The 21521-nt window shown below is 49.2% G+C and overlaps 1 protein-coding gene across 3 annotated transcripts; it reads right to left on the minus strand.

Annotated features, from left to right (window-relative positions):
* Positions 1–3576: 3576 nt before the first annotated feature.
* ypel1 (yippee-like 1) lies at positions 3577–21462 on the minus strand. 3 transcript variants are annotated; one of them, XM_055511167.1, is made up of 5 exons: positions 20842–21462; positions 15508–15708; positions 8622–8665; positions 7968–8076; positions 3577–7494 (listed from the first exon to the last, which is right to left on the minus strand). In XM_055511167.1, the coding sequence occupies exons 2-5, from the start codon at positions 15622–15624 to the stop codon at positions 7405–7407; spliced, it is 360 nt and encodes a 119-aa protein (XP_055367142.1). In that variant the 5' UTR covers positions 15625–15708; positions 20842–21462; the 3' UTR covers positions 3577–7404. The 3 variants fall into 3 exon arrangements, with proteins under 3 accessions (XP_055367142.1, XP_029017864.1, XP_029017863.1); XM_029162031.3 differs by having other exon boundaries at positions 15508–15792; positions 20927–21461; XM_029162030.3 differs by having other exon boundaries at positions 15508–15792; positions 20842–21461.
* Between the last annotated feature and the right edge of the window lie 59 nt (positions 21463–21521).

The raw sequence follows: 21521 nt of genomic DNA on the forward strand, positions 1-21521 counted from the left end.
CACATTGACCAAGAAATCCCCAGTGAGCACTTGAGGGTTCGGTAGTTTTATTAGCACAGCGTGTCAGAAATGACACTTTCAGCTGATTTTTTTCACACAAACCCACAGAATAAGTTTCACAGAGCTGTTACACAATAACTGGAAATCGCCACGGCTGATGAAAATCAGAAAGCAACACTCTGTGCCTGTTATGAATAAAAGGTGCTGATGTGACGGCAGAGCGAGAAAAGCGTCATTAACTCTGGAGCCATTTGTGGAAACTGGAAGCTTCATGCGTTCAGTGTGAATGTGTAGGTCTCCAAACGGAGGGTTGGGACATGAGGAAACTACGTCCTGTTCTTTTCTGCTGGTTTCCCAGTGCAAACGTTAGCGACGGTGGTGGATGACACAGATCTGTGACTGCGGAGCTCTTCTGGCTCGTGGTTCTGTCGGATCCTTGTTGCTGACGGCACCCGTGAGTCACATTGTCCATAATTTGAAATGCTGCTTCACTCGAGCCTCATAACTGCTGCAGCCCTTGGGCTTTTACCTGAATGAATGAATGAATTTACTTTGATGATCTCAGAAGCCGAAGCTGCTGTTGACCAAAGTACTTTCCCAGAATATTCCTTCCCTTTTGCAGCCGTTGCTCCGGGTCCTTGGCCTCGTGACACCAGCTGCAGCAGACCCGTTGGGTCGAACACGCCTGGCCCACAAACGTCATCCTCTCACCGGCCCCGAGGGACCTGCTGTCATCACCATGTTTGGGCCTTTTTTTATAGCTCTCTCCCCCGTCTGCTTCAGTTCTACTGGACAAACCTCCATTGTCCACACAGAGACCACTTCACCACAGATGTCACACGCTCCCTTGGAGGTTTTGGCTCTTTAACCTAAAACATTTGAGGGGCGTCTGCCGCTCCGTGCAGTCGTGGGTCATGTGGTGAGCAGCTTTCCTCCAAACCTCCCTCTGCTCCCACCTGCCCCTGTCCCTGCTGATGAAAGCATGAACGGCACCAGCGTTCACCCCGGTGCTGACTGGACCCGGCGCTTGGGGCTCAGCTCAGACCACAGCATGTGGCCTTTTACAGCGGCCCGTTGGAGGCTGAGACGGTGGCCGTGCCGGTTCAGACATCTGACGTCCTGTCACTAAAGTCCAGGTCCTGGTTGTTGGTTTGGTTCTCGTCCTGACAGAGAAACCTTCACTGGCGTCATTTCCACTGTTACTTTAGCACCGTAAACAAACGGCTCCTGGTCCTGGACGCCGCTGCCTGCGTTGCATGGCAACAAAAGCAGCTGTGGTCTTTGTGTCTGAACACGACGATGCAGGCAATTTGCTGACTTTTAAGGACATGAACATGAAAGGATTTGAAATCAGCAGCACTGTTTGTCCAAACCCCGTGTTCTTAGTCATCAGTGCTTCAGCAAAATGATCTGAGTCTAATTCACCAAAGGCCTCCGCACACAGAGACAAGGAGATCAAAGGAGGCGAGGATGATTACTGGAAATATGGAAAACTGGGCAACTGGAAAGACCCACAGCTCTTAGCTGTTACCACAGCCTGTAGAAATATGGACAGACGTGATCTTCACAGACGCCTCAGCGGCTGAAAACAGCAGAGAGAGTCTGAGCCTAAGATCAGAAACGTTATCTGCTCAGAAACACGTCTGGCTTTAATAAAGTCGTACAAGACGAGTCCGGAAATCAGGCTAAACTAGATCATACTGTAAAGTTATGGGGTTGGTTGATTACATGCGCAGGTCGGATCAGCTCTAAGTGCTGGACTTCCTTCCTGTCGTCCGTGTCGTGTCGTGCTCTTGCTCCAGACATCCGGAGGAAGCGAGGCTTCACAACCAGCAGCAGCGTTCGAACAGTTCAGCGTCTGACCTGGTTCCTTCAGAGCGATAACGTCCTTGTTGAGTCGTGCGTCAGCAGAACGGCGCTGCTCAACAATCTGTTTTGATGCCCATCTCCACCTCTGCCGCGTCCTTTGGATGACATCACTCAGCTCCTCTGTTGTTGGTCAGAGCGCCTGTCAGTCCAGCGTGTGGACCAATGGCTGGATGCTCGCTGCCTGGGGGTTTGACATGCTGTCGCCATGGTGACAGTGGATGCTGAGAGCTGCCACGGTTTTGTGTAGGCAGAGTCTGAATGAGGATGACATCACTGAAAGACGGCAGAAAAACATCTCTTCAGTTCCAGGGTCTGGTTTTTGATGATAAGGACAAATGTTATTTGGAGGCTGATGCAAAACAAAAGACATTAGATTCATAAAACAGAAATATCTAGAAATTTAATTAGGTTCATTGCAAAGTGGAGAAAAATTGATCTGTGATGTATGTTTTAAGTTTAAATAATATATAATAATAACTATACCAGAAATTAATGCAACTCAAACTTTATGACAAATGAAAAATGTTAATGTTGTGGATGCTTAATGCTTTTCGTAAATGTCATCATCGACATCAACGTACAAACAGTTGCAGGTTTGTTTGCATCTCTCTCTGTTACGTGTGTCAGTGTTTTCCAGTGACGTCATGGGAGCAAACCTGAGGCTGTTGTTGGGATGCTGTGTACGTCTTCCTGGCTGAAGTGCCCCCCCCTCCCCCTCCCCCCGGCTCTGACTCACACTCTGGGGATGAGGACCAGCTCCTCCTTCAGATGACATCAGAAGGCCTGAAATAGCAGCAGCATTAAAGCGTGTGCGTGTGGGAACCTGCTGCGAGGCCTGTGACCGCGGCGCCGCTTCCAGCTGAGGAGGAGGGACGGGCCTCCAATGACCGGAGCCACAGGTCCAAAGCGCTGTCGGCTTCTGAGCGCCTGTCAAATGAGTGAATGTGTTCGATGACAACGCCAGGTTGACCCCTCCCCCGCTGAGGACCACCTGCCGTGTGGCCAGGACTCATAGGGAAGTCATCACGCCAAAACCAGCCCCGTGGACCCGGGGGGGTCTGAGCCGCACTGGGCCCAGACGCTCCTTCAACCCAACACGCTCAGAGACTGTGTGAATCTCTCTGCTGTTTTTTGCAGGTAAATTAAAACCAATTATTCGGTGTCCCAGTCACTGACATCACACCCTGCACCAAACAGAGGTTTCATGTGAACACAGGGTCACGGTTGATAAAAAATAAATGTGCGGCTTGTATCATGTTGATGGGAACTCGTTGCAGCTGCAGCTTTAAGAGCAGGACAGGGAGTCAGAGATAAACTAGAGGCTGACGTGCTGCTCTGCGCTTGAAAACAAGCCAAGGAACCTCAAGGACACCAGAACATGAGGCTGTGGGCATCAGCAGAGAGACGGGTAACGCCATGGCAACCACGCCCAGGCCAACGCACTGCGCTCCATCCAACATCTGATCATCTTCACTGAAACCACTCCATTCGCTGCTGTGAGCTCCGTCTCGTCTCATTCAGGTTCCGAGCTGGTGCTGTGTTGGTAGCCATGGCAACGTAAACAAGCTGCAGAGCCTGTTTACAGTGACATATGTGAAGCACAGAAAAGTGAGACACCTGATGAACAGAACTTTGTTTCTAGGATCCCGCTCAGAACGAACAATGAAACGTTTTCATGATGGTTAAAAAAACATCTCAACTAACAACTTTATCCCATTGAAAATTTATTGTGATATCTGATAGTTTACATTAGAGTGAAAACAGACGCGTGACATGGCTTTACTAAGACAGAATGCAAAGCAATGTAGTCAAATAAAAAGCTTCCAATTCAGGAAAAAACTATAAAACAGGCACAACATATATCCATTATAAATACAACATGCTTTAGACCTCAAACGGAAGTTTAACAGTCCTAAAGGAACGTGTGCAGCCTTTTCCCCTATGACCCATCCTGCCTTTAAACACCCTCGGAACAGAGCTCAAAAGGAACGCAGCCAGTGTCACAACAGAAGAAAACAAAGGTAGACGTTTGAGCAGCAGTTCCGCGTCTGCTCGTCCAGGCTGCTTTGGCGCCGTTGACCTCAGAACGGAGCTGCTCCTTTTCATTGGTTTAGCTGTGAAAACCCTCCGACAGAACTCGCTTCGTATTTGGTTCCACTGGCGACTGCTTTCTGTCGGGTCGTTAAGCCACTGGAGCCACGTTGGCGGCGCTCAGCAGGAACCAGCTGCTGAAGTCGGATTTGTGTCCAAAAACCTTCAGCTCTGTGAGTTCAGGTGAAGTTCACTAAGCTGAATTGGTAAAAACAGCTGAGTTTTAATTGAGGCCAAATCAAATTAATCCCAGTTGCATAATGATTGAAGTGAAGGCAACGTCCGCCTCTAATGGTGCGTTCAGGCGCTTCTCCTCAAATTCTACAGTCACTAGCTTTGAGCTACAGAGGAACCTCCCGTCACTCTAGCTCTTCATCAACGTTAACACAATCTTTCTCAGCAAATACATTAATATAGCTGTCGCTGAGTGCTACCGTAAGAAAACACAGAAAAGATGCACAAAATGGATTCTGGACCAGGAAAATCCAGTTTCAGTCGTGTTCAAGTTAGTCATTCAGAAAATGGCTGAGAAGACGTTCATGACGACCGCTGAGCCGATGTCACAGATCACTTAAAACGAATGCACCATTAAAGACAGAGCAGTGTTTCACCTGCGGAGCTTTGAACCACCGGCCGCTGCACCTCCAGTCATTTGAAGGACTGTTGCATGGAAACGCAGCTCCACAACTGGGATGCTGTTACTGGTGATGCAGCTGCAGTGAACTGCACCGAATAGAGCGGAGGATAACGGCTGGACTTCTGCACAGGAACAATACATTCTCCAGAAGTACAATCACTAATTCACAGCCGGCGCCACAACTAGAAGCTCCAACGTGGCTCCACCGGAGCCTCGGACCCCCGAAGGCCCAGAACAGGAGCCTCGGACCCCCGAAGGCCCAGAACAGGAGCCTCGGACCCCCGAAGGCCCAGAACAGGAGCCTCGGACCCCCGAAGGCCCAGAACAGGAGCCTCGGACCCCCGAAGGCCCAGAACAGGAGCCTCGGACCCCCGAAGGCCCAGAACAGGAGCCTCGGACCCCCGAAGGCCCAGAACAGGAGCCTCGGACCCCCGAAGGCCCAGAACAGGAGCCTCGGACCCCCGAAGGCCCAGAACAGGAGCCTCGGACCGCGGAGGACACGGCGGGAGACTGCAGCTCGCTCTCCACGCAAGCTACACGGACGAGCGAGCGAACAGGAAAAAGAAACCAAACAAACAAAGGAACGAGACCGGCGTCCGTTCACCGCGAGAGACAGCGAAAGCGAACGGCTGCGAAAGAAACAACTAAACAGCACAAAAGGAGAAAAGAAATAAAACTGTCCGAGGAAAAGAAATGAAATATTCACTTGTGTGCAGACATGCATGTGAGTATACGCACGCACGCACACGCACACACACACACACACAGAGGTACAGTGAACAAAAGTGCTTCAAGTTGGGGAAGTAAAAGAACTAACCCAGTAGAAATACGTATAAAACCTTAAATATGTTACTTTATGTACAAAAACTGTAACACGGGCCAATAGCTCAGCTGTTTACGTCTTTATATTTTCAAGTAGGTTTCACTGTAACTATTAAGGGTTTGCATTGTCTTTGTCTTTAGGATAAAAGGTCGTGTGATCTGACTGACCTTGCCGGCAAAGTAATCAATCACTGCTGATTTTTCAATCTGTCCCACCCTGCCCCGCCTCACCCGCCTCACCCCTCCAGGCACTGGGCATCCCGCTCATCCCAACCTCCTCCTCTCTGCTGTCCTCTGAGAATCATAATACGCTAAATACCCATCTGCCTTTGCACTTTGTAAGCGTAGGAAATAGATGCGTGTGTGTTTACCAAAAACAACTCGCGCTACGAGGATTCTGGTGAAGAAGGTTGTGTTGACGGGGAAGACACATCGGTTCAGGTGAAGGGTTTTGAAGTTATGCACTGCACAACAGCAAGAAAAAGGAGAGACGTTTATGTTTTGAAGAGGCACAGGACTCGTTCGGCTTAGAGGCAAATCAGGGCGTCGTCCTTAGATGCGCTCCAGGAGATGAAGACGGATCAGAATAAAGTGCAAGAGACCGAGAGGAGCAGCAAAGCGGACCGGAACCACATCTTCATGAGAGGGAGGGAGCGGAAGCTGGGAGGAAAGCAGAGCTCGTCTTTGCAGGTTGAACGGAGCGGCGAGAAGAACCCAGGTAGCAGCTAAAGAGCGTGAGCGCAGCGGGGACGGCTTTGCCTCCAAACCGAGAGGAACCCGTGCCTCTGCAAAGTGCAACACAGTAGCGTCGTTCAAGTGTAACGCGTGACCACACACACAATACACACCGTCATATGCATATATACACATGTGCATGACAGCAGGTATGTACGGGGATAGATCCATGTTCCAGTATCTACGTACTAGGAACATCTTCAGAGCATTCATGGATGTGATCACAGCATATGTATATATTCATATGTAGTTGTGTCTCGTCACCAGACAATGGGATAATACAGTCTGCCGAAATGTGTGATGACAAGTGGACTCTGACGTCAGGTTCCCTGTCGGCTCCTTTCCTTTCACGTGGTACTGCTGCAAAATGGGACCAGCCACAATCGCATTTAGCCAAACACTACAACTATTTATATATTTATATATGCGTATCCATTAATGTCCCACAAATACTAGATGCTGCCTTCAACGCTTTTTGGGTGATGAAAAGTACCAGAAGGGGAAAAATAAAGAGAATTCACAAGAAAGGCTAAAACTGGAAAAGGTATAAAATGTCACACTACTGCAAACCCACCCTGAAACAAGATGCTGCTACATATCTGTAACTAGGATAGACCCCCCCCCCCTCCTCCCCCGCCTCCCTGATCACTCATTTGGAAACTAGCGAAGAAAAGCATGCTCAGCTAGAGGCAGATACAGCAAGCCCAAAATCGAAGTCAACTAAGCAGGACAGACGTGATGGGGACATAAAATGCTAACCAGTAACATCCATCGGCCATCAAACCAAAGCGTCAGCGAACCCACAAGTTAAAAGTAGAGGCGAAAACGTTAAAAGAACCAAAGTCATCAAAGTCGTCCGCCTCAAGAGGCCAAATAAGGGACACGAAGAAAGGTCTTTTCGGTGAAGTCTAGCTCCTTTAGCATAGTGGTCGCCATCATCACCACAATCACTTGAAGCTTGGTTCGGTGGGGGGCGAGTGGGGTGAGTGGGGCGAGTGGGGGCTCAAACCCGAGCCTTCGGAGCAGACGACCTGCACAGACTCCTGTGACGGCTCCACTTCCTCGTTGTGTTGGTTCTGTTCAGTTTCACGATGAGCAGGTGGGTGTGTGCGCGTGAAGGAACACGAGGGGCGGGGCTTGATTCCTTTAGTTGGATGGAGGCGGGGTCGTGGGGGCGGGGGAGGGGCCACGGTGCTCGATGGACGGCGCTCCGCGCAGTTCGATAATGCAGAGGGAGGAGCGGACGGACGTCACTCCCATCCGTTGTCCTTGATCATGTGAGCCAGCTCGATGATGAACTTTCCCTCTTTGTACTTCTGACTGCTCTCGAACGCGTGCTCCTGGAAAACACAGCGAACACAAAATCAGCACCCGCAACACGGCCTCTGACATCATTCAGACATATGATCGATTGCATCTTCAGTGGGAACGTTCCTGAGAAAGAGCAGATCTGCTGGATCCTCCTTCCACAGACTGCAGTTGTTCAGCAGCATCTTTCAAGCATCTCTGCTCTAATCGCTCTCTAGCTGTTTTTGACGCTGACTTTAAGTGACTGCCTCATACTTTGTTCAGTCATTTTACGTCCCTCTGTTGCCTTTTGGGACTTTTACAGGGACGAGCGTGACATTTAATCACTGCAGACTCTCAGAGGTGCCGTCTGGTGCAGCCACTGTAATTAGCGTGTGCTAGGAGACCACAGGTGCTCCATCACTAAGCCCAAACAGACCCGAGCAGAAAGCAGCGGCCTCGCTCCCTGTAAAAGCATCGTCTGAACCACGTGCACACGTTAAGCAGAGGGTCACGGTTCACTCACATATTTCCAGCCCAGAGTGGTTTTACAGTTTTCACAGTAGATGTCAGCCACAGCATGTAAACCTGTGAGTAGTACCCGCTCCTCAGCTGGCCCGCAGCCGACGTTCACCCTGCGGAGGAGGTCAAAGGTCAGAGGTCAGAGACAAGACATGAGCAAAGGTCAGAGTTTTAAAACTAGGATTAACAGACACAAATTTAAATGGAGGTAAATATTCAGATTTGTCACAAACAGACCATCTTTTAGCTGAAAAAAGTCCCTAATGTCTGTTTAGGTGAATCCTCCTCCCTAACAAAGGCTTCTCTCATATTAAATCTACCACCGGCTCTAATTTGCATGAAATGTACCTGAGGAAAGGAAAACGGTCCAGCTCCTTAAAAACTCATCTCCTTCCTCCATCGAGACGCTTTAAAGCATTTTAACCTCAGTTAAACGTTTGCCTCGTTTCAGCCGCTTTCACTTGGATCGTGTTGGAATCAGTCTTTCATTTAAATTAACAGAACAATGTAATTGAGCCTAAGAAGAGACAAAGCATTTGCACAGTGACGGTTTGGTCTAAAACACTGATGACAGAAATGAAGCACCGCTGTGCTGTGGTTTACAGGCCTCAGGCTAAAAATCCACCACGTGAACAAACAAGGTGAGGCTCATACTTACACTGAATTGAAGAGATAGGCTCGTCCTTGACTGCCTTGAAATGACTGAAAGAAGAGAGAGAGCGAGAGAGAGAGAACGAGTTAGTTAACCATCAGGAGACGACACAAGTCAATGAGTGCGTCGGCTGTTCTTCCTGTCCTGCACGTAAACGTCACCTTCTGTGACCAGTGACTGTTGCTCCTCCTCACAAACTTCAAATTCCTTCCAACAAATTTAAACCTATCATGGACCACGTTTGGTTGTTTTCATGCAGCGTATTCGATTCATTCACATCTGCGTTTCCAGGAGAACAGAATGATGCGGAGCGAATGTCCCAGTGATAGTTGATGACAGCGCTGAGCCCAGACTGACGCTAACGCTGGAAACCTGCTGCTGCAGCTTTTTTGCCATCGACGACGCTGCTTACGGTTCCTCTGAACCGCTCGACGTCCGTGGGACAAACAAACATGTTTCATTCATTCCCCACGAGGCTGGAGCCAAAGGTGTGGTGTCTCTGCAGGCGTGGGACAAAACGCATCTGCATTCGTTTCTGACTTTTGATTTATGAATAATCAGTTAATAATCAAAGCTTGTGGTCAACAGGTGCCACAGCAACAAGCTGAAGCCAGTGGACCAGACAGTTTGGTACCTGACTAGGGAAGCGTTCCATTTTTGTTGTCAGTTGTGTTTTCTAAAAATAGCATCTGAGCGTTTGACATTTTCCCATGACAACGACTCTGCCTGAACTCTGGTCCTCTCGTGTAAAACCAGTGTTCCTGCTCCTCCCACCGACGTCCTCAGCCCACAGCCGACGGCGGCTGAGGGCGCTGAGCTCATGCTGCCTAATAGAAGCACCAGCTGCCTCCTGCTCCGACCGCAGGCGGCCGTCGAGGCCCAGGGGACGGTTCGACGGCGCCTCGGCTACTGTCCGACCGCACGTCCCGCCCCCTCGGCTGCCCTGAAGACTCTCTGCTCCCTCCTCCTGACGCCGCAGGTGTTGGACGTCGTACTGTTACAGACGTGGGCTCATGAAGTCAACACACACACACACACACACACACACACACACAGCGTGACCTTTAGCTGCCACAGGGAACTAGGTCGATCCCCACCGAGTTGACAACAAGTCTCCTCCACAGCCCTCGGGTCGGGGGGGGTGACGCCATGTGACGAGGGCCGAGCTCCACGTCTGGCACAAACAGAGACGGCTCCGTCGTCGCTGCCCTTATCGCTTTCCCACAGTCTATTTTTACTTCATCTGCACTCAAGCTGCTGCAACTTTCACTGTAAATCGCTCGGCTACAAAAACATCAGGACGCTTGTCGCACAGCTTGTTAAGAATCTAACAACTAAATCCCTGCAGCTCAGTAATGAAATGCATTTGGACCCTTTTTAATGCAGCTATTGAGGCTGCGCTAAAATCCTCCAGACGCCCAACAATCCTATTAGACGCCCAACGGGACCCTGCAGAGGTCGTTTCCCTGCAGGAAAATCCTCCTCCGGGTTCTTAATGAAACATGAGCCAACGGGAGCGAGGCCGCCCAGCGCCCGCTGCCGAGCTCATGCAACAGAAACGCATTCTACAAAGCAAATCTCAAATCTCTTGACCGACAGGGGGCCGAAGAGCGACACGTTCATTTGATTCATCCAAAACTCAGTTTCATTTCTCCCTTCAAACCAAAGAAGCACAAGTTCTAAAATGGAGCTTAACTCTGAGCTAATAACAAACGTGCTGAGGTCGACGTTTACCATCTGTCTCAACAGATGCCGAGTGTCTGTAGGTGAGGGTTCAACTCAACTAAACGTCTCTTACGTCTAAACGTCTTATTAAACAGAAGCTTCATCTAAATTACATGTAAAGGATGCGTCCGAGCAAAGAAAGCATGAGAAACGTGGAGCTCAGCTTCCTTTTTATGGGAACCATGATCAGCGGCTGAACACGCGCCTCAGCCTCAGGATTCTGGACGCATCGTCTTGGATCCGGTTTCAGGACGACGCTCGTGTCTGCTGAGGGGTGCAGCCTGCGCCTGATGGAAATGCGAGGTGACAGCGGCGTTGGGAAGATGCCGCGTGCGGCGGATGACAATAAGTACATGTCAGCTCTGATTCTGTGGGCTCTCCTCCGGCTTCCAGCGCCTTCAGGATGAGACTAAGCCGTTGTGTTTTCCTGCCCTTCATCCACTTTGGTGAAAGCAGACGCAGCGGCTGAGCCTCTGGACTCGTGCCGACAGGGGACACGGAGCTGATCAGCTGACTGTGACGCGGGGTGGCTATTTGTGATGCAGCGCGCAGGTTCTGGCCTCTGTTTAGCACCGAGACACTACACTTTACCCTGTCTCTGACTGAGTGTTAATGCTGCTGCATCTGCACCAACAAACCACAACAGTTACTGGATCATCTATAAAGCCGAGGCAGCAACATGTGCTGAACCGTCCCACGGGCATAAAGTGGCGTTTTCATCAGCCTCCGCACCCTCCGTTCATTGGCTGAGGGGGAGGGAGGGGCTCAGGTTAATCCTCTGGCTCAGACTGCTCCATCTGCAGCTCCGCTCACCGGCTGAATGGCCTCCAAGACTGGAGCACGAGCTCTGGGAGGAAACAGGAACCCTGCGCCTCCAGGAGCACGGCCCTGAGAAACCCGTGTGTGGACGCGGCGCGGCCTTTGGCAGCGGGAGGTGGAAAACACCCAGCCACAGTGTCGTCTTCTATGTAACATAATCGGCTTAGAGGCGGTGACGCTGCCCAGCGAGGCAAAGAGGAGGGAGCAGAGTGAGAGATGAGGCCAGTGTGTCACAACAACACATGGGCATCGTCATGATGGGAACACACGGTAATAAACAACGGAACGCTGTCAGTTAGTTTCATAGATGAGTGTAAATATCCAGGTTTACATCTCAAACAGATTTGATTGTTATAATTATTACCGTCTCTCCAGAAACCACAGCATCACTGTGTTTACACCGTGTGCAGCTCAGAAGACAAACAGCTCATCAAAGATCCATTAATGAAACCCAATTGTCACTAAAGGAGCTTGTTGAAGCCAACTGGTCAACAGTTCCCTGCCCACACACACAAGTCTGAGCTCTTCCTGCACAGGAAATTTGGTTCGGAGAGGTCGACCACGAACGGGAACTTCACTGGAGTCTGATCGGAGCTTCACACATTATTTGTGCCTGTGAGGCTACGGCTGTGGTTGTGTACAGTTGCCACGGCTACGGGCTCTCGTCTGTCACATGACTCTTTATGAGGCGGCTCTGAAGGATTCAGGAGCTGGATTCGCTCCGCTCCAGCTGCCAGGATGCAGTGAAGGCCGTCCAGAGCCGTCGCCGTCTCATTCTCGGGTCATGGTCGAGATCATGTCACGGCGCAGATAAAACGTTAGAGTGGGAGATGCTTCTGCAGGTCGTGCAGCAGCTCCAGCAGTGAATTAGGGTTTGAAGCAGAGAGTTGAGGAACGTGATGCTGATGCTGGAAAACATCACTATTCATCAGATGGTTTGGTTTGGTTTGGACGACTTCAGCGCTTCTGCCAAACAGCCTTTAGAAACTACGGCGCTGTCTTAATAATGCATCACAAAACAATGGGACTTTAATTGGCTCTTATTAGAAAGCACAAACCAAATCGGCCACGTTTCCGGTGCAGCAGACAATTTAGACTCCTGGGAAACGTCATCTTATTCAAGTAATTCATTCCTGGTTTGAAGCCGTCTGATGCTTCTGGTTCCTCAACATTCCTGCTCCACTGAAAAAAACAATGTTGTGTGACTGGAATAACAGGAGACAGACTCTCCCACTGATGCCTGAGCTCATCAATATGTTGCTCTCATCCAAATACTTGTCACTTTGGAGTCGGTGCTTATGCGTCAGAGTCACAGCGGAGAGCTGCAGATTTACTGCTGAACCAGAACTAATGCAGGAAGGGGAGGCGTGCCGGCCTCGTAAACTGGCTACACATTTATTGTCCTGTGTCAAATCAACAGCAAATAAATCCAAGTTGGAGCTGCTATTGTCTGAGGTTTCCATGCAAACCACATCTGTGCTGCTCATGGAGCATCTGAGGCGCTGCTCTATAAAAGCTGCAACTATTCCCAAATAAACACCAGCAACCTCGACCCATGAAGCCACCACTGATGCAGAAACAAGCCGGCGCTTCCACGGCCGACCTCCCGCCTCCGCTTCGCACTCGTGTTTATTCCAGAAGTTCCAGTGAAGTAAACAAAGCTCAGCCTTCCTCGCTCCACGTCCCTCCAGACGAGAGAGAGCGTCTGCTCTGATAACGAGATGCAGGACCCTTGGAGTTTGGCTGTGTTTTGTTTTGCTTGTTTTTTCTGACTGAAACTCAGTTTAAGCAACGACACACGAGCTCTGGGACTTCACGTTTCAAACTGCTGAACTTCCTGTTTGCACACGAGGAAAAGGAGAAGAGGAAAGCGAAGCCAAAGCAGAAGCAGTCTGAAGCCTCAGGTTCTACAGCGAGTGAGTGGGGTCTCCTGTGCTTCATCCTGTCTCTGAGCGCGGGGTCTTCACGCTTCCTCTCATCTGTGTGAATGGTTTTTTTATTTTTAATAACAATCCACGTGATTTCACTTATTCTGCTCCCGTCTCTTCTTTATATCTTGAATAAAGGAAGATTTGACTTCTTCATCCACTTATATTTTCCATTTTGCTCCAGCAACAATTTAATTTCTCTGCACAAAGCCAATAAACCCTTAATGCATGTACAGCACCTCTGCTGCGCGACAGTAAATCTGCAGAGCCGACGCAGACAAAGGAGCCGCTTCACACGCTGCGATTTACAGCCACCTTTAGCCATTAAAGACAGGACAAGCTTGTTGTGCAGACTCCACAGCATCACGGGGAGCGTCCTAAAGCCTGGGATCCTGCTGCTGGTTGCACCAACAGGCAAACGGAGACGCCGAGAGGGCAGATTGATCATCTCTGCCATTTGAATAATCAGCTTAGCTTAGCGTGGTGAGAGCGCACCGTCACAGTCTTATTATAACACATAAAGGTCACGGCTTCAGTCAGAGCAACTCCGCTTCGTCTGACTCCAATGACGCTCAACAGATGCTGTTCTACAGTCGGCATCGAAGCCGCAGTTCTGTCCGTTATCAGAGGCTCTGAGTCGTAAGGTGGACTCACAAAGATCATCCAGCTTCATTATTCCCAAAGGAACAGGTGGACAATGAGAACCAAAGCAATCCGTTTCAACTGTTCAGAGCCAGGACAGGTATCAGACAGGCACAACAGGGACCAGTACGGGGGAAACTGGTGGGAAAAGCATCTCAAACGGAAGTCGGAGCCTCAACATGTTCGACACAAGTCGTCATTAGATGGTTAATTAAAGGAAAAAAGGACACAAATGAGCTCATCCACAGAAACATTAGAGGCAGTGAAACAGTCCAGAGCAACTCCTCCATTCAGGAGCAGCGTGTGAGCACAGAGCAGGGTCTCAGGGTCCAAGTTCAGAGCTGGACCGTGTTACGGCCTCCAGCAGATTTAACCCGGCCCGTTCGGATCAAGCAAATCAGCTGATAGCAAAGGCTCCACTGAATCTAATGAATGTGGGCACGGTGCCCTCGTCCTGATGCTAATGTGATTCATTAAATAATAGAAGTTGTTCTGCTTAGAACTGTGACACTCAGCACACGACTGGTGCAAACAATGTCATGCAAAAAAAAGGGAAGTTCCAGCAGCACGAGTCAAGACAGGAGGAAGTAGCCACTAACGCAGCACAGCAAGAAAGGTCTGAGGGTTCGGCTGCTTTAATCAAATATATACCAATTCTTATATTTATGTGTCGATGAAGCTGCAGCCCCTCGCTGTACAGCCGTGTGAATGACTGGAGGAGTGCGTGTGAAACAACCCTATGGTTTTGTATAACATGAAGACTTTGACTGCCTCGATTCTTCACCTCGTGCTCTAAAAGCAGTCGGAGGTCATGCTCAGTGAACCGAAGCCGCTTCTGCACTTTGCACTTCCCTTAGTCAGAAGCAGAAATAGCCCAGATAGAAACACTCACGCTGACCGGCTCTCTGCACAGGCGTCAGACAGTCGTGACTGTCGTCAGAGCCGCTGAGGCCAAAGCAGACAGGTCGCAGCAAAGCAATAAGAGGAAAAGGATGGATTAAAGCGAGGCTGTCATTTCTTACTACTGTAACGCAGACAGTCCCAGAGTGGAAGCAGCAGCGTTCATTAACTGTCTGCACAGACACGTGACCGGTACAGCACCAGTAGAACAGAATCCAGAGCCAGTAGACTCATGGTAACAGCACTGTGACCCGTCCACCGGCGGAACCAACTACGGCCCGGGAGCTCGTCTTGCTCATGGACACACCTGGTGCCGGAGGGGATCGGGTCGGGGTCGTTCTGATGCTCTACTGAGCCGCCAGCTCAGGAACCAGGCGTCCTGCTGGCGCCGGTGGGACCGGCTGAAAGCACGACTTCCTGTTTAAGATGTAAACACGGGCGACGATGCGGCGGCGGCGGCTCTTCCAGCCGTTTGTTCAGGTTGCTCCGTCTTTGTTTTATGTGAAAACGTGTTTTCCAACGGGAGGGAGCACCGTTCACGGTGGAACACTAACCCACATTCCTGCTCTGCTACATCACAGTATGTCCTGTTCATAACACGGACAAATGACCTACATGTGGATTTATGTTTTCTCCAGGAGCCGACCCCCTGGGCCCGACCCCTGGGCCCGGCCGCTGGGTCAGACCGCTGGGCCCGACCCCCTGGGCCCGACCCCCTGAGCCCGACCCCCTGGGCCCGACCCGCTGGGCCCGACCCGCTGGGTCAGACCGCTGGGCCCAACCCGCTGGGCCCGACCCGCTGGGCCCGACCCCCTGAGCCCGACCCCCTGGGCCCGACCCGCTGGGCCCGGCCGCTGGGTCAGACCGCTGGGTCGTACCTTGGAGATGAGCTCGTCGTGGTTGGCCAGGTGCGCCCGGCAGTGGATGCAGCTGTAGGTGCGGTGGCAGGAGGGCAGGTAAGCCTGGAAGGTCTTGGACTTGGTCATCTTCACCATGTCAGTGGGGCAGGGCTCCTCGCTGGTGTCAGGGCTGGCACTGGAAGAGTTGCAGCTCTGCTGGACTTGCTGACAGAAGAAACACTGGAAGATGCAAGCAAAAGCCGTCGTTGTTGTGGAGTGGGTGTGTGGGAGGCTCCACACAGACACCACGGGAGAAAATCAGAGCTGTGGGGAGAGAAGAGAGTCGGTGAGGGACAGGATCCACAGCCTTATTTTTAGAGCTCATGAGCTTGATTGCATTTCCAATACGATCACAGCTTATTTGCTGAAGCAATCATTTGATTACAATCATCTATTATGTGATTACAATCACATGTTGCTGCTAACTGACATCACTGTGCAGTGATGTCACTTTAAATTACCGCAAAGCAAACAAACCCTTGTTTGTGATGTCATATATTCAACAACAACTGTTGCCTCATTTATTTTAATTTATTTGCAGGTAAAAACAAAAAAGTACACAGACAACTACAGCATTTACAGTAGATCAGGTTCTGATCTGACATGATCTGCTCGCGTTCCCTGTTCCTTCAGACCTGGTCACTGGGTTTATATTCACCTTTTATTTAATCTAGAGAAGAAAATTACCTGTAACAAACAAACAAACTCTGCCTGCCTCCCTGTCTATTGAAATAATAATAATATAATTACTAAATCATCAACACACTGTGACATTAAATCCACTTTCAGAAGGTTATAATTTCTATTACGTTATCTCTGTGTTGGTGAATAAGAACTGGTTTGATTCTTGCTGCTAAACGACCAACTTTTACCACTAGAAGGTCATTAGCTTTGTCTTTGAGCTCACCTTTCATGACTCAAACAATGAAGCTTGGTTGCTAGGCAACAACAAACAGTGGCGTCACAGAAACAATCAATTTAAAAAAGGCAGAAACACTTTGCAGTGAAGAGTTCGGGTCTGTGTGGCGATTGTCTATCGATCGTCAACACATGCTGTGACATTCAAACCCAACCTGAATGCCCCGTTTGATTATGGACAGAACGGCAACGGTTAAAAATATCACAACATCACAGTTGTTTTGCTTTAAAGTAAACCTAACTTTTAGTTGAATGAAGAGCTTTAAGCAGAGTGTGATACTGCTGTTTCTGAGCCTGTTTACATTCAGGGAGGACTTTTACAAGCCAGTACTTCTACTTTCAGAGTACTATTAAAACTTTTACATGAGTGAATCCTGCGAGTGCTTTCTGTGCTGTTCCTATGTTCACCTGTCAGTCACACACAAGGGGGCGGGGCCGTCGTAATGAGCCTGCCGATAGATGGCGCTGTCGCCCGGTTTCCAGCATATATATATGTAAATATTTTTCGCTGCATATCTTAGTTTTCAATGTCAACACGTGACAGCAAAAGTAACAAAACACAAACTCATAAACACGGTGAGAACTTTGACAGGAGATTATTTATATGCTGCTAAAGTTTCAGACGGCCATGTTTCATCACCCGATACCTTCTGGCCCGGTATTTATAATTTATAACAAAGACATACATCGTCAGGTTTTACCTTTTGTTTTATAATATAATGGTTGTGATGGGAACAAGCTTCTCTTTGTCTTTTAAACAAACCTCCATTGTCTCAGAACTATACCAACCCCTGCAGCCAACGGGCTCAGTCACTTTGTCGCAAAGCTTGCACCTAGTACAAAACCCCCACAACAATAGCTCTGCGTCCCCCAGAACGAAAACAGACGGCAACGAGCTTCAGCAGCTCTGGAAGTTTCCAGTTCAGGTCAAAGTGCTGCAACAGGAAGAGCAGCGCTGAGACAGGAGCCAGCAGCCAGACGAGAAAACAAAGGAGCTTCCGCAACTCAACAGGAAGCAGCAGAGATGTGATGCGAAGCGTGGCTGCTCTGCAAAGACGCACACGAAACATTGAAGAAGAATTCAACTAGCAACTTGACTGTGTGTGTGTGTGTGTGTGTGTGTGTGTGTGTGTGTGTGTGTGTGTGTGTGTGTGTGTGTGTGTGTGTGTGTGTGTGGTGCCCAGGCGGGTCATATTTACATACACAATAATCTGCACAGGTGTCCGAGCCATAATCCCTGCATGAAAGGAACGAAATCCCCTCGCTGAATTAGCCCTGTTTGACCCTGGCTGCACGTGCAGAGGCAAAGGTAAACACACACAACCATCATCAGCTTTGTGCCGCGTGTCCTCACGGAGAAGCCGACGCAACAGACAATAACGCGCTGCTATTTGCATTTTAATCCCTCCACCGCACGCACGCACGCACGCACGCACCTTGCTTTTGTGCGTGCGTGCGTGCACGCACAAAAGCAATACCAAAATACCAAAAAGGAAACTAATCAACAACGTCTTAAGTGGCTTTTGTGTGTTTATTTTCTGTCCAGTCAATCTAAAAACATCTGGCAGCACGTGGCTTCTGTCTGTGGCGCTACTTTAACCATTCCTGTGTTCTTGCTTTATTAGAACAGCTGAGGAAACAAACAGACTTTCTCGTCACGTGGTGACGAGAAAGTCGAGGCTGTTATTAGAGCAGACAAAAGAAAAGCACTGTCAACGCGCACGGGGAGACGTGAGTTCGGTGGCCAGGCGTCGCAGCAGCAGCAGCAGCTGATGATGATGATGATGATGATGACGGGCCAGGTGAAAACAAAAGGCGCCGCACCAGCAGCAGGAACAGTGTCCACACAAAAGAGTCACAGCAGCGGCAGCGGCGAGTCCGGCCCAGAAACCGCACGACGCGCGGTCCGTGGAGTCACAGACACGTCCGTCTCGCTTTACACGCAAACCTTCGCCACTTCTTAATGCGTTGATCCCCAACAAAGAGCCACGACGTCAGCGGAGGCGCAACAGTGTCGCTGGCTTTTGTTGCTGGTTCCTCCTGAACCCAACGCACGCCGTGAATCCGGCCGTTCGCTCGCTGCCGCTTTATTTCACCTTCCATGTCTCAGGTTTTGGTCCGCACTTCCTGCCTGCTGCTGTACTTACCACTTGGATCAGATCTGAGCCAAACGCAGCTTGGTGGAAAACTGCTTGCAGATGATGAAAGGTGTTTTTTCAGTTTTCAGGTAAATGAATGGTTGTCGTCGTCCTGGGCTCCGGTCCATGGGTGATGCTGCCTGGTGGGAACTTATTGTTGTGTCCTTTGGGTGCTGACGGTTCTCATTTTCCCCACACGGGCTTTTGTTGTGTCTTTTGTGTGCGTAATGGACTGGCCTGGTTTGGTACGGAACGTCACCACGTGGGCGGGAGATATAACTCTGATTTACAGTGTGGCTGACCAATGAATGGATGAGCTGCCTTCAGGCTCCCGTGGGAAAGATGGAAACTAGGTTGAAAGTAGTCCTCAAGCTGACGTGATATGTTTATTTATGCGTCTTTTATATTATAATCATCCCTCTTTGTGTCCTTTTGCTTTACAGCAGTACTTTATTCTTAAAATTATTATAGTCCATCTTGAATCTACCAAGGTTTCTGAAAGATTAGTCAAGACAATTGGATGTCCTTGTTAGGTTGAAATGTGTTTGAATAAATAAAGAAAGAATTCTATCTGAACAAGAAGAGTCCAGTTGTCATAATTTCCAAATGACTTCACACAGGTGACTGATCATAAGTTAGAAACTTGGCCAAGATACTGCCCATGGTTTTCTATATTTAGATTTTCCTAACAACCCTCCAGAGACTAATACCGACAATGGATTACATTTGCTCATCATAATGTCTGAGTCCTGTGCCAAAGAGCAGTATTCTCATAAATATTACAAACAGTCAACGGTTCACATTCTATTTGGTTCTTTTACATGAGCCTAGGTTCTTAAAAGTTACTGTGCTGCTTTTCGAAGTGGAAAATTTCCCACGCAGCCTGAACGCGCCACTGAAAGAGGCGGTAGTGCACAGATGCCCGGATGTGTAAATAAATACAAGATGAGAACATGAAGCTTGATTCCTGTTATTTATTTAATACTAAAAGGTAATTGATTTAATTTGCCAATGGTTGCTTTTTTCTTATGCAGCTCTGCTGTAGTTTGGCTTTGGCACATTAACGCCAGCTTTCCATCAAAACACTGCTGTCAAGACCAGAATATTTCTAGATAAACAAGGAATTATTCGTCGACGATTATTAATTAAAAGTGTGTAAAAAGCATTTAGTCTCATCATATGTTTACGTTACGTGTGAGTAAAAGGGCAGCAAAGGTCATCTTGAAGTCAAAACCGAGTATCACACAAACAAAGGAAAAGACTAGTGACAAAACAAGCCAACTTTTAAAAATCTATCAATCGACTGCTAAATTATAACATCGGGTTTGGAGACCAAACAGTCCATTATTATTATTATTATTATTATTATTATTATTATTATTATTATTATTATTATATTTTACGCCTTAAAAAACAACAGCAGCCTGTCCTCTTCCCCCTTCCCCCGCATCATTGTGTGTCACTACCGCATCATCCTGACCCTGGACCTTAAATATGCAAACATCCCATAATCAAACACGGTTCTGCCATCGACCGTCACACCCTCGTCCTATAACGTTGTCCCGGCGTCGAGGACGCGCGTCGGACCGTAAAGACCACAACAATAAATCAGGGGCTGGTTTTATTTTTAACTGCCGTTCATGTGAAAGCCAGCTGGTGCCGAGCTCCAATGCGCTGTGTTGCAAAACCTCGAAACCCACAAATGCGCCTCAGCGTGAGGGAGGACGCATGTAAACACAACATTGCACACTGCAGCCTGAGTGTTACGAAATCCACCCGTTCACTGTGTTTTTGTCGCCTGTTCACGTGGCACACCCCCCCCAAAAAAAAAAACAACTGACCGAAATCTGCAGCCAAAAAGACGCTCGGATGATCATAACGGAGACGTCGCAAATACGACAGATGTTTTGCTCTTGAACACAACTCGACGTGTTTCATTAACGAAAGGGACGTCGTAGTATTAAACCTAAGGTGAGATGACGTTATAGCTAATGCAAGAAGCTTATTATACATATGCGATTATATAAATCACAAAGAGATGTCATCAGGGATTTTCAAACAACACACGACACAACATAAATCAAACACTTGTGAAAGTTTCTAAAGTTGCGCCTTTAGGATCTCGTCTCCACGTATTGCAGTGGTTTACGTGCATCCAAAATTATAATCCGTGATAAATAAGCGACGACAGGCCTATTCATATAGACCGAGCATACAGCAAACAGTGTATTACCATCACACACATACAAGCACTCACATTAAATCTCTGGGCGAATAATGCGGGGGAGATTCTCGGGCAAAGCCATGCGCGTCGTCCAGCAGGTCCCCGGATCTTCACTCACCCGAAAAACGCGTCGCCGTCCCCCCTTCGGTCACCAAAACAACCCGGCGAAGAACCCCGCTTCTCCACAGGGATCGCAGGGCTCCTGAGCGTTAGCAAGACGAGCAGTACTCAAAGACACCTTCACCGTCCCATAAAACAGCAGCAGCGCGTCGAGGTCGAAGGTAAAAGTCTCCGCACATCAGTTTCCTCGGCGGGTCTTCGCTCTGCGCCAAACCGTGAACTGCGCGTGTTACCTCGGAGACAGTTCCATCCGTGAGGCGGATCACAGGACGTGCACGCTGAAGCAGCCTGTACGCTTTTAGCTCTGCAGCATCAGCGGCAGCGCAGGCCGAGCTGTCCCGTCTGAGGCCTTATTTATACGCAAACGCTAATAGACGTCATGATGCGCAGCGCGCCGTGAAGATTTCACGCAAACATCCAGGGCACTGGGTCTGTCAGACGCTACTGTCCCATCTGCTCCTCAGCGTTTCCACTCTCATGATGGTGGCACGTGTGAGCAAAAGTTGAGGGAAGAAGCGGCGTCTAATTTCACCCAGCGGTGCTGCCTTTGAATGCTGCAGGAATCTGGGCCAAATGAACATGTCTTGACATGT

Source organism: Betta splendens, chromosome 9 (genome assembly GCF_900634795.4).
Source record: "Betta splendens chromosome 9, fBetSpl5.4, whole genome shotgun sequence".
Classification (NCBI taxonomy): domain Eukaryota; kingdom Metazoa; phylum Chordata; class Actinopteri; order Anabantiformes; family Osphronemidae; genus Betta; species Betta splendens.

Coding starts and splice junctions, on each gene's coding strand:
- ypel1 (XM_055511167.1), bottom strand. CDS start 15,624: ATGGTGAAGATGACCAAGTCCAAGACCTTCCAGGCTTACCTGCCCTCC. Junction 8,666..15,507: donor ACGACGAGCTCATCTCCAAG/GTACGACCCAGC, acceptor CTCTTCTTTCAG/TCATTTCAAGGCAGTCAAGG. Junction 7,495..7,967: donor CCACTCTGGGCTGGAAATAT/GTGAGTGAACCG, acceptor TGTGTTTTCCAG/GAGCACGCGTTCGAGAGCAG.